The 13,353-nt window shown below is 48.5% G+C and overlaps 1 protein-coding gene across 2 annotated transcripts in view; it reads right to left on the bottom strand.

The window, feature by feature from the left end:
* Nucleotides 1–7,677: 7,677 nt before the first annotated feature.
* The window catches only part of LOC119105679 (uncharacterized), a 40,032-nt gene continuing 34,356 nt past the window's right edge, over nt 7,678–13,353 (bottom strand). For both annotated transcript variants that reach the window (XM_037229146.1, XM_037229144.1), the window contains 3 exons: nt 10,801–11,022; nt 10,495–10,625; nt 7,678–9,736 (listed from right to left, as the gene is read on the bottom strand). In XM_037229146.1, the coding sequence (XP_037085041.1) occupies nt 9,563–9,736; nt 10,495–10,625; nt 10,801–11,022 (527 nt within the window). In that variant the 3' untranslated portion in view covers nt 7,678–9,562. The remainder of the gene's footprint in view (nt 9,737–10,494; nt 10,626–10,800; nt 11,023–13,353) is intronic.

The raw sequence follows: 13,353 nt of genomic DNA on the forward strand, positions 1-13,353 counted from the left end.
CCGATGCCCTTATGCTCAAGGCCTAAACGATGGCAAACAATTACATATCATTCATACAAATATTTGGTTGGGTAAGCCTCGAACTTGCGTAAGCGCAAATGCTTTTTAACTCACACAACCGCCAATTCAATGGAAATGCGAACTCATCAACGAAAGTAAAGTCGTCTTGAAAATAGTATATAATTTCTACGGTGGTAAAGCAGATAAGTATAGACCGCATAAGGCCGAAGCGGGGGAGGGAGGAGGCGAGGAAAGAACTTACACCAAGATACAAGATGCCGAATAGTTGCGCTGACCCAAAGAAACTGTTCGTCTGATCAGCCTGTCGCTATAGTTGATAAAATATAACGTGAACCGTGAATGCTACCCAAATTGTACTGAGCACAAATGTTTCAGGGTGTGTAGTCATAACTGAACATAACCAGTTGAAACGCGTATTGCTTATAGCCATTACCGGTTGTATGCGAAAATTGTGGGTTAACGTCTGGTGCCAAGACCAGAGACGCAACTTTTCGTTTGTTTTCCACATAAATACAGAGCCAGGCCATGTTCTCATTGTTGATACACTTATTGCAGCAGCCTGCGGAAGTCCGATCCCCGAGCAATGTAATCTACCATGCTACATCTCGTTTGCAGACCACTGACAGCAGTGTGGACGACAGGTCGGAAAAGATGTGGGGCTCACATCCGTTTTGGGGCGTTGGGTCCGAGTTTGAGCCTTCATAGACGCTAACCGACCGGCAGAAGAAGCTCCAGGCGGACCTCATCGAGCTCTGCCGTAAGAAAATACGACCTCACGCGACACGTGCTCTTTTATAACATGCCATCACCCTCCCAGGGAGTACTTTCGCTAGTACCGCCATGGTCTACAGTAAGTATCTCTCGGTAGTACCGCCATGGGCTCTAATGTCTAATTCTGCCGACAGCCTCGTGGTTTACTGTAAGCAATGCCATTAGCATCGTCAAAGCTGACAGGGAGTGCTATTGATAGCACCCTCATGGCTTATAGTGAGCACCTTTGCCAGCAGCGCCAAGGCCTACAGTGATTTCGGTGATTGTCTATGTCATAGCTTACCGGAGTGAAACCATGTGTTGGGCAAAAATGAACTCCAGTAAAACGTATTTGCTAACCCAAATCTACATCCTGTGCTGTACCGTTCATCCCTATGTTCCCGTATGATTGTGGCCTGTAATATAGACACTTTTAAAAGACTATTGGTAGTCTTACCTGGCTACTTGAATACCCTTCGATGGGCAGTTATTTTCATCACCATGGCCTGCCTTGGCGCAGGCATCCTTGCACTCTTAGTACCATGTGTTATTGTATTCTCGCTTTGGGATTGTACCGCATTCCCTGACAATGTATGGTTTACATTGAGCACTTTGCTGGCATTGATTCAGCATCCTTATTTTGCTGTCAGTGCGCCGCCGCAGTCCACAGTGAGCACTGTTCTGTTGCGTAAACGGGATTCAAATGTTTTGGAATACCCAGCTTCGCACAGAGGCCGAAGTGATACATACGGCATGCAAATGCGATGTTGACCTTACTCAAAATAGTAAGGGTCAAGATCACAATTAATCTAAGCTCTGAACTCCGAACCGCGCAATACAGTGCGACGTGTGTCGACTCTGATTCGATTCCAGAGCTAATGCCGATAAACTGGATTAAAGTGACAATAATTTACGAGAAACAACTATGTAGACTCCATGAGTTCCACATAAGACATTCGTGTGCTCTCAAGACACCTTACTGCTGTTGACCTCTTTATTTGGTGATCATGTAAGTTGCCACTCGATCGGTGTATTGATGTATGTTATATTGGACACCATTCTGAGCCCAGCTCAGAAGACATCGAGTAAAATATTCCCTCTCTAACTCAACGAAGATTGGGATGACTTGGTAATCAGCCCTGACTTCACCTGGCATGAAGTACAAACCCGGTCAGTAATAAGTATTCAGGGTTGATGCCCTTTGTTTAGAAAAGCCTACCATATGTTGGCTGGCTGCCAAAAATTTGCCACCACCTGTCCTCTTTGGTCAACGTATCGTATTTTATGACGGTGCCTTATGACATCTGTTTAGCCCCGGCCCGTCACAGCTGTGTTGTCCAGCCTTGGTCACTGCATGCACTGAATGGATTGAGTGATGCGGCAGCGATCGGTGCACGCCTTGGCATGGATGACGCGTCTTGTTTGGCCTTCAGCTATGCACGTGAGTGCCGTGTCGGTCCTGCTCGTCCGCTACCACAACAACCCAACGATCCAGGACCTGCTGCGCCGCCTGGACAAGGACAGGCTGGTGGGCACGTTGTCCACCAGTGACTCGGCCACCGGTAGGTGATATCTAATAACAGCATGTTGCACTGGGCTGAAGCACGTAGAATGGTTTGTTGCCTAAGCGGAGGACGATTTCTGTCGGTCGTTCCACAGAGAACGGCCATAAAGCATAGCGTTAGGATATGCGGGTAAGAGCGCCATTATTTGGATATGTTTATAGGCGTATCAATGGTATGTATGGGACGACGGGACATGCGCTTTACCTTTTAGGAATGCTTGAAGGGAAAGCCTCCCATTTGAAGATCTTGATGCAAGCATCAGCTATCATGGAACAAGCTTGCTTATAGTTGTTAGGTGCTTTTAAAAAGAAAAACCGCACTAGACAACACAATATCTCTGCTTAGTAAATACGCCTCTCAGTACGCCATTGATTGCGTCACTGTACCTTACACAGATGCACCGGCATTTGAAGGAATTCATAGGCCTACTAATTGCATGCTGGGAGTGAGGGGTCATGTATTTACTTTCTAAAAACGTTAACAAGGACCTTATGATCATTAATATAGAGGGCTCATTTAAAAGTTGGCTTGCCTTATCGGCACCCGTTTTCGGGCTTCTAGAGATAAAGGACCATGGTGAAACGGCAGTGCTGCCATGGCCGGCCTCAAGCCCGGGGAATTGTTGACATGCGCTTCGATCAAAGCCTGCCACCTACGCATCGGACGCTGTTGACGGTAAAAGTTGACCTCCAACCAAACCAGTCAAATGTTTATGGCTCTAGCTCTTGACGCGTTTTTGGCGTGATCACGAATAACGCTCCACCTAGGTTATCACCGTGCCCATCTGTCATTACGGCAAATTCAAGCACGACAGTTGGACATAAGCCGACTGGAAGCCCGGAGAGCAAACTAACCAAGATGGCGGGCGTTGCGGCGTTATCGTGTTCTGCGCTATCGCGTCGCTGTACCGTGCAGAGTAGCATGCTGGACGCCAGGAGATATCGCCAGCATCAGCCTGCCTCAAAGCATCTTAAGATCTTGAGTCCGATGTGGCGTGACGAGCTTGGAGTGCGTGAGAGCAACGGACGTGCCAGGCGACAGCTGGGGCGTGACACATCGATGACAGTGAACTGTCTAGAATGGCCAGCACGAACCCTGATGAGGGTAGAGGAGGACAAGTGAACTATCCAGGTTGGCCAGCACTAATCCTGATGAAGGGAGACAAGGAACAACAGTGCACGTCTACGTGGGTGTGCACTGACCCCGATGAGAAGGGAGACAATATGACAGAGAAAACAGTGAACTGCCTAGGTTTGCGAGCACTAACCCGTATGAGGGGAGACAGGGTCGGCAGTGGACTGTTTAGATTGGCCAGAACCCACTCCGATGAACCGTTACAGGGCAATATGGCGGGAACCGCCCACAGTTGGCTGAAGTAACATGAGGACGACAGTGCTTACTGGCGGAAATATGCAAGCCCCCTATCGATCGCATGAACTGGGCGCCTGACGCCCAGTTCATGAGTATTTTGGGCGCCTGCGCCCAAAGTATTTTGCCCCGTACCTCTTGGTTGCGACTGAGGCCTGAGGTCGGGAGGTCTGAAGCAGATTAACCGGATAAGCTGCAGCTTGCAGTGGCCTGTGCAGTTATTAATACCCTCGGATGGTTCACGGCTTTACCAAACACTGATGGCGTCAAGATGTCCTTCAGATGTGTCGGCAGACCTTCCGCTCAATGAAAACGGAGCATTGTGCATCTTCAGGGAAAAGCTGTTTTTTACGAGTGTTCCTTACGTTGTAGGATTTTGAAGAGTTTCGGCTTCGACACTGGCCAAATGAAGGAGCACCACCGGTCGACAAGGATAATGAAAAGAGACCTTGGGTGTCATAGATCCGCTCTTTCTTTGCACCTCCAAGTACAGTGCTAAATTAAAAAAGTATACTGGCGTATTATGGACTGGCATTTCATATCACGTTTGGAGATAGGACGCCGTAGAACTTCCTGCCTGTGTATGAAATGACGTTTGGATGATTTTAACCGGACAAGAAACTCTTTATGCAAGGGTTGTATTCTTCCGATGATACATATTTAGTTTCGTCAAAAGAGTTTTTTAAATCGTCTTCTTGATCTCCACCAATTGTTGATTATAGAGGCTTTCATGTAACCTTAAACCCTCGCTGGGCTAGCTGGTGGATGTCTTCCTCCAAGCGGTGTTTTTGACGGAAGGGAGAACCATCAAATATTTTCCCATAATTTGGTCTTAGCTGAAAATGCATTCACTGCTCATGTTCGCGAACAAGTGGCTCGGGGTCATGTCATGTTGAGGTGTAACGTCATTTCGGAATGCTTGCACGGACCTTTCGTCCCGAAATATGGCTTGCTCAGTTTGCTGCTGTTTGTTGGCAATAAATGATGGATCTAGTAACGAAATCAGTGTGGAATGAAATCTTTCTGTACACGGATTCTCTAGGTAGGTTGAGGTCTTTTGACGGCTGTATGAAATCATTCGTGTATGACGACCCTGTTTTACCTTAGATCGTCTTACACGCCTTGGGGCACTGAGTCACATCCAGAACTGGATTTTGTTTTTCTCAAATATTATCGTTTAATGCTCTGGGAGGGTTTATTTCTTTGGCTTTATGCTCGCCAGCATTAAGGTTCGCCTAGCTTGCGTGTGTGTAGTTGAGAAGAACTGGTCATCGTTTAATTCGTTAGATGCCAGGCCTCACTATCGTTTGTATCGTGGTTATAGTTCATCTCGGTGCCGGGTGGCGAGACGTGCCTGTTGCCGACGTCTGTCAACGATGCATATGCACTCTGCTTTTTCTTGGTTACGGTCAACATTCACTACTTTGCCAAGTTAAACATTCGCATTATTTTCTCATACTCCAGTGTGTACCACAGCTTTCGCCCGGTGGAAGTTATCCCGAGACATCTGCAGTGACGAACAGTTTAGCAGCTTGATATGAACAAAAAGAGCATTGAGCTTCTGTTCTTTTAGCGTTGAGTGTACAGTTCTTGTGCTGAAAAGAAATGAGCTTCAGTATACCAGAAGGTACTAGTCAGACTGGTTGGGTAATGCTACCTTCACCGTCCGTGAAGGTGCTGGGGGTTACATTGAAAGTACCCTTTTGTGGGAGATGCACATGTCCCATATTTTGAAACAGGCAACGCATCCTTGTAGCATCTGTCTGTTGTTTCGCCCGCGTTATTCCGGATTTTTACCCTCGCTCGCCTGTGCCCGCGTCTCGCCACCACGCGCAGCCCGCCAACGGCACGCGTCCCGATGCCGCGGCACGCCCATCCTTGCGTGTGTATACATTATGCTGCAAGCGGCGCCAGTTTGACCTCCTTGTCTAGACTAACATAAACAAACGCGAAGCCACGCGATGATTATCTATGGACGCAGCCGCGAAACCACGCCCCACGTGGCCTTCTGGATGTAGTGTCCGAAAAACTGCATTCTCGTTGCAGTGAGGTGACGGCAAGCAATGAGTGCGTGATGCACGGTCAGCGGGTCCGACCATCGACTGCAACATGGTCTGTGGCCAGCCAATAGCACGTGACGGTGCGTAGCATATGTGTGGCCTATGCGTAACCTGCAAAGAACAACTTCTTCCCTCCGGTTGTCTCGAAAGCACGACTGCCATAGTCCAATACGGGGTGTCACAGACTGCAGCTTGTTGGCGCTCAGCGAGTTCCAGTGGAACTGCCATCGCTTCTGCATAAACGACGACACTGCGGGGTACATGTCTTGAGCTGGTAGTGGTGTTATAGGAATGCGTGTCCCTGTCGTAGCGCGCTTTGCTGCCTCGTCAGCAAGATCATTTCCGCAGATCCCCACGTGACTTGAGATCCAGCATAGTACGACTGTTTTTGTCTGCTCGATCCAGTGAGCTAAGACGCGATTGAATGTCCTGGACCGGTGGATTCGACGAGGAGCCGCCGACAGCCAGGAGACTGCTCAAGGAGTCAGAAGGAATCAAATGCAGATTGCTGCCGTCCACTTTAATAACACATAGACCTTTGCTGATGGCTATAAGCTCGGAAGTGTAGACCGACGCTTGTGAAGGCAGTGTGAATCACCGGGTTGTGGATGCGCACACAAAAGCGGACCCTACGCCTGCATCCGTCTTCGAACCATCTATATAAGTCACCATGTACCCGTCAAAGGAGGTTATGTGCTCTAAGGCCGCGCCTTTAAGTTCCGTGATGAGAACGCGTTGCTTGTGCATGTTTGATAGCGAAACATCCACTCTTGGCGATGCTAGCTCCCAAGGAGCAGTCTTCACGGGTATAGGTCTGATGACACGTCATAGATTGAGGCCGCTCGCGTCTAAAAGTTCTCTCATTCGTACATAAAAGGGAGAAGTTTGTGGAGAGCGTTGGCGTAGAAAAAGCCCTCGTAAGCTGCGCGAAAACACTGCTCTGTAGGTGGGATGATCTGGGAACTGCGCCAGCATGCACGTGTAGCGCAGTCCCAGCATCTGCCTTTGTAATGCTAATGGGGGCCCGTGAGCCTCCACCGTGCGTAGTGCGGCGTGATGCACCGTGTTCAAAGTGCGTTTGATCAGGTCTGAAGAACCGTCATAGATAAAACAGCCGTAGTCAAGTTTTCAACGAATCAGGGAACGATATAGGAGTAAAAGTGTCCTCCTATCAGCACCGTATGATGCACGTCCCAAGCGCCTTAGGATGTTAATATATTTTAAACATTTGTCGCGGAGATGTCTTATGCGCTCACGGTACGTTAGGCGTCGGTCCAATCGCATACCGAGAAATTTGCAGAGCGCTGCAGAGCTGTCAGGTCGACTGTGATTACGCGCTGATCATGCAACGTGTCGACCCGGCTGCATGAAACATCAGGCCATGTGGATCACAGCAAGGATGGGGGCACGCCTTGGCGGTCGTGTAAAATGGGCCCTACGTTGCCAAGTAGGAGGTAAGTCAGAGCCTCGGACCCGAGCGCACGCTCACAGCCCAGGTGCCGCCCGTATTGTAACCGGTGTGTCGCGATGGCACAATACAGCACTGCCAGATAACCTCTTTGTGAAGAGTGTAACTTTGAGGCGTGCTACAGGTGGTTCTGGGCGTTACCTTCCTTCGTAATGTGCATGCCCTTTTCATTCAGTGCTAGAAACGTCCTCATACGTGCAAGCACGCTGGTCGTCGTGCAAGAAAGTACTTCACTGTTCAGGATGGGGGAAGGGGGGGGGGGGAGGTTCGAGATTATGAACACAGTAATATCGGGAGAGTTCGTGGAGTGGTTCTTCCCTCCGTTACACCCGCCTGATGATTTGGGTTACTATGCGTCTGTCGGGCATTTAGCCTACTCTCCGCCGGCCCCCTCTGTGTCTGTCTGCCTGTCTGTCCGTCTTCGGTTTCAACATAAACGACTTGATGTAACTATGATTTAACTTTTATTATTCGTCCAGCTCTCCCCTATGCTGGGTTGTTCTTCCTTCTGCTGGTCTCTACGGACTAAGCGCATCATTGTTCCATATTTTTTTTGCATTCTTTCCACCATTCACGATGCAGTTATTCTTCCACATCCGTTAACACCTACTCACCATTGACCCCACCATTTTGCCGAACTAATCCTATCCAGTAGGACACACGGTTGGGATGGAATACTGTTGCTTGACATCGTGCCAAAATTTGGGTTTTGGGAAGTCAAGCCACTACAACACCGAGTTTTGGGTCATGTTCTGCTAACCGATGTCTCTGCTTGTCAGTACCTCCTGTTCTCTTGATATTGAGAGGCCGCATTCTACGCCTGTGGCTTGCCAGAGTATCATTATTCAAACGCGCCGCTCACGCAAAAAAAACACCGCTTCGTGCCTTCCCTAATCGCACAAGTACCCCGTTTCCATTTACGCAACGCCCATGTGGGCGAACCTGGTTAGGTCCTGCATTATCAAGAATGGTCGCGACGTAAAGGCAGACGGGCACCTTTTTTGTACCTTTCGCATATTATTAGATTAGACGTGTCTGGTTTTATGCACAATACCAATTTCTTGAAATCCTTCTCAAAGCTCAGAACTTCCGTTTGTCAGCCGCCCTGGCGAAAGAAATCGCGGTAGACTCCTTGTTCCCCATTACGAAAGTAAAAGTTTCATTTGCCACGCTTTTCCGGTGTTCTGTTATGTTTGCAGCATACAAATTCGTCAAAATCCGTCTGTAATAAAAGCTACGAAGGCTTGACGCACTCATTTTAGGGGAAAGCATAAACAAACAAGATGCATCACGCAAATTCAACGAAAGGCAAATAAATGGCTCTTATTTCTTCCCCACGGGGGAATTCACAATGACCCTTTTCTAAGATCATGTTGGCTTTTGGAGGGTTTTGGAAAAAAATGTTTATGTAACTGTTTAAATATGTTCATGTAACTTGCCATGTATCGCGATGTGCCGGGTGTATAATTTACACAGATAGAAGTAAGCAAGCAAACCACACATGCGCTGGTGTAATGACCTTTTATCATCCCACAGCGATGCAACATGCATGCATATGTAAAAGCTGGTCCACGTCTTGGTGAGACCAGCGCATCAAGGTGCTTAAAGGCGAGGTCGGGAGGCAAACTCTGGGAAAGCAAAACATACCGTCACACCATACTGTGTTACTGTACAAGCCGGGAGGTTAAACATCCAGTACACATTACCGAACATGCTCACCAAGGCCCTTTTGCTACATAGGCGACACGACCATTGTTAGCACTGCACATGCGCCGGGCTGGTGTCTAGTACATCCGGGTGGGTTTATGCTCTCCGCAGACCCTTGGACCGTACAGTGCTTGTATCGGGTTACCTATGGTGAAACATGTACTTTTAATCGGGACATAGGTACTCCGACAAACTTTAACCACAGGGATAATACAAATTTCGTGGCAAATTGAGCCGTCTTCGGCACACAGGGCTAGACGTGCATCAGACAATACACGGGAAACGGTAGAGACGAACCCTCCGTCCATGGGTCACCAGTGTCCAGTGACCAGTGACCAGTGAGCAGTGACCGGTGACCGGTGACCAGTGACGGTTTACCAGTGCCCTTTGACGGTATCGTGTACCCTCAGACGATACAGATGACTACAGACGGTCGGTATAGATGGCCTCAGCCGGCATAGATGTCCTCAGGCGGTACAGACGGCCACAAGGGCTATCAGTTTGACCTCGGGCGGTACACACGTGACCTCAGAAAGTCCATGTGTGATGGCGGTTCACGCGTAATCAGACAGTGCACGTGTGACAGTGGTGCACGCGTGGCTTCCGACGGTACACGCGTGACCTCAGACGGCGCAGCTGGACGAGTGGCCGGACAGCTGAACGTTGCGGCCGAAGACCATGCGGACGTGCTCGGCGCCGAACTGGCCGTAGACGAAGATGTCGCGGGCCGGGTAGTGCAGCTGTCGCAGCGAGCTCAGAGTGGAGATGATCATGGTCGGACCGCCACACAGCACCATCTGGCGAGACGACAGGACATGCGCCCTCACTACACGGTGGCGGTAAGGTGTACACGGTAGAAAAGTGCTCCAAAGCAGTCACAGGACATGAAGGTTTTTGGTGAAATTTCCTGCGGTTTTTCACTTGCCGGAACGCACGCCGTACGACCGCTCCCTACCACAGACCAACACAGATCCCGACCCCGTCGGCCGGACTCCGCGCCGCGCAGACACCCCTCGCGCTTCTGACGATCACTCCGGCGCCAGTGTTTCTCCCCAGCGCAGGCATGCGAGCGGGGCTCTTGCGGGTATATTTCATAACAGCGCACGTTTCTTCGCACGGTATTGTAACCCATGAAATCATATTTCACGTTCCTAATTCGATGCAGGCGCTTACGCACACACGCCCATACAACATCCGCACACACACACACACACACACACACACACACACACACACACACACACACACACACACACACACACACACACACACACACGCACCCGCACCCGCACCCGCACCCGCACCCGCACCCGCACCCGCACCCGCACCCGCACCCGCACCCGCACCCGCACCCGCACCCGCACCCGCACCCGCACCCGCATCCGCACCCACACCCGCATACACACAGACGTACGCGCACATGCACACGCACACATAAACGCAAGCGCAAACGCACACAGGGATCACTCACACTTTCCACCGCACCAAGTGCAGGTCGTTCCATACCGTCAGCCTGCAGTGCCTTCCTTGGAGTTTAGCAACAGTGCTGTATTACCTTGCAGCGGCCTCCATTGGGTGTTGGCACCGTGTGTCGGATCATGTCGGTATCGATGAAGCCTTCCTCGCCGTCCCAGTTCTCCGGTGCCTCGCCCAGGCTGTATAGGACTTTCAGCCGCTGGTCGGTGCCTGGTGAAAAAGACAAGGTTAAAAAAGAAAACACTCCCGTTGGAAACCTATCAACCTCAAAACTGGATATTCACTGGTAAGGTCCCTGCCTGAACACTGATGATCCTTCCAGTGATCACAGGTGGGGCGGGCCACTGACCATTCTCTGACCCTGGGACGGCGGTGGGCGACTGACCCTGGTATTTGTCCAGCTCGTCCTTGAGCAGGACGTCGTCGATGGTCTCGGAGTAGTACAGCAGGTGCACCTGGGTGCGGTCCTGCGGGTCCGCCATGATGGAGCGCACCAGCTGCAGACAGGGCGTGACCCCGGCGCCCGAGGCCATCAGGGTCAGGTGGTCCGTGGTGTTGGCGTGGTACTCGAAGCCGCCGCACGGACCCATCACCTCGATCGAATCTCCTGCGGACAGGCAAAAGGGCTTTCAGTCCTCGCCATAGGGCAGTGTGACATGCAAACATGTGAGACGGCTATACGGGAATCTCGTCGGCAGAGTACAACCCGGAGCAGGCACCGACATGTGGGTGCCCGACATGTCGGTTTAGATTAGTAATTCTTGGGAAAACAGGACCCTCAATAGCGTTTTATACTTGCGGTCATGTGCCGCTCTGAAAAGAGCCAAGTAAAATCATCCGAATAAGAACAAGTTTACAGTAGATTGGTCATGTCATAGAAAAGTTGTTGTCCGGCGTCGCATGCAACAGTATGAAGTAGGTACAACTTAGGACACATTTACAGCATGTGTGGCATTCCTCCGAGACTCAAAGGTCAGTGAGTGTACAAGTTGCACTGTATTGTTAGTACTCTTTCTGAGAGCTTCTTCGACAACTGCGAAGGCAAGTCATGCACCTGGCACGATAGGCCCAGTTAGATCCAACCAAAGCTCTATAAAGTAGTGAAAAAGTTTTAGGCCAGTTCGTGCAACAATCGAGCCTAAAACCTTTAAATATATTGAAACACACTCTCAGGGGAAAGCTGGTAGGACAACCTTCAATCGAACCCTATCTCTCTTCATTCAACGAAGCCAACTTAACCTCAGAAACAACCCATATTTCTCTCCCTTAAAACAATGTTTGGGTCTTGGCAGTGGCCTTGTTTCCTACGGAAACGAACATAGTTTACTAAAAAGAACACAGTTGGATCTGTCCCTCGTCAGCCGTGTTAATTGAAGTACTTATCCAAATGGCGAGGTCGAGAACATAAGTGTTGTACGTGCCCATGAAGCCACGTTTCTAGTAATGCCAGTTGTCACAATCACAAATATCGCAATGTTGACAATGCCGCCTTGTGAGGTGTCATCCTATTGTGAGCATTGTCTCAACAAAATTCAGCCTACACGACCCTGACAATTTTTCCTAGAAACAAGAGCTAGCTCGGCAAACACACATCCATGCGTCCTCTTTTTTGTACATTTGTAGCGCTTCATTTAAACACCTATCTTGCGTGCCGTGTCATAGCCCCATGGGCTTTTCATATTTTATAACATAGCTATGTAATGACAAAAAAATAGATGAAACATACATTATGTGAACATGTAACATATCATTAATGTACGATATGATATGAAACATAATGTAACATATCTAATGATTTCATGCCATGCCATATAACAAGCAAAACTATGTTGCTAACAATAAACGCTGTTGTTTATAACTAAACAAATATGTTGTTTACAAGCTTCAGGCACGGACACGTCAGAATTCAGCAGATGGTCCGACATCCATCGATTTGACTGAATTCCAGTTGGGTCATATCTATGTTCCTGTCAAAATAATGGATGATATATCCACACTGTGAAATAGATCCTTCTGTCGCCTAAAATAACACATTAGATTAATGTCCTGAGGACTGAGGAGGAGGATTAGATTAATGTCCTGAGATTAATGTCCTGCTGAAATTCAGCAGATGGTCTAATGTACGTTAATTTTTCTTGAATTCACACTGGTTCACATTTATCATCGTGTAATGGTATTTGATGACATCTTCCCAACGTGACGTCAATGTTCCTGTCATATGATGTTATAAATACCCAGTGTACTTGTACTATTTCCACGCTGCCAAGCTCCGAATGACACATCTAGCTGTGCAGCCAGTGTTTTTAATTATTATTACCATTGTTGTTAATAATTATTACTGTAATTCGGCAGCCGTGTAAATTTGTGCACCTTTACAAAGGGCGAGACGGTAGACAAAGGTGATTTTTCTGCTTCTTAAGGGAAGTGTCAACTGGTATTATCAACCATTGTAGAAAAACACAATACTGAAAATGTTGTCTTGTGAGACACTAGCCTCCTGTGGGCATCGATCCCACATAGCAGAGCCTGTATGACCTCGAAGATCTTTCTTTCAAACAAGAGCTAGTTGGACCAAAACGCATTCGGGCGCCCACATTTCGTACATTTGTAGAGCTCCATTAAAATATCCAGCTTACGTGTCGTGTCACAACCCCAAAGGCTTTCCTTGTCATATAACATATATATGAAACGACGAAATAAAGAATACATGAAGTATATAACGTATCAAAATATATCGTATCATTGATAGGAAGCATGGCATGAAATTTGATAAGTAAAATACCAATATTTCATATAATATCAAGTAACCAAAAATGTGTCCACAGTAAATGTCGTTTAAAACTTAGAAAACACGTGTTTATAAGCCTCACGCCGGACACGTCAAAATTCACCAGATGTTCCCACATTCATCGATTTTACTAAATTCCATCTGGCTCAT

The sequence above is a fragment of the Pollicipes pollicipes genome, unplaced genomic scaffold (assembly GCF_011947565.3).
Source record: "Pollicipes pollicipes isolate AB1234 unplaced genomic scaffold, Ppol_2.1 Scaffold_6138;HRSCAF=7277_pilon_pilon_pilon, whole genome shotgun sequence".
Classification (NCBI taxonomy): domain Eukaryota; kingdom Metazoa; phylum Arthropoda; class Thecostraca; order Pollicipedomorpha; family Pollicipedidae; genus Pollicipes; species Pollicipes pollicipes.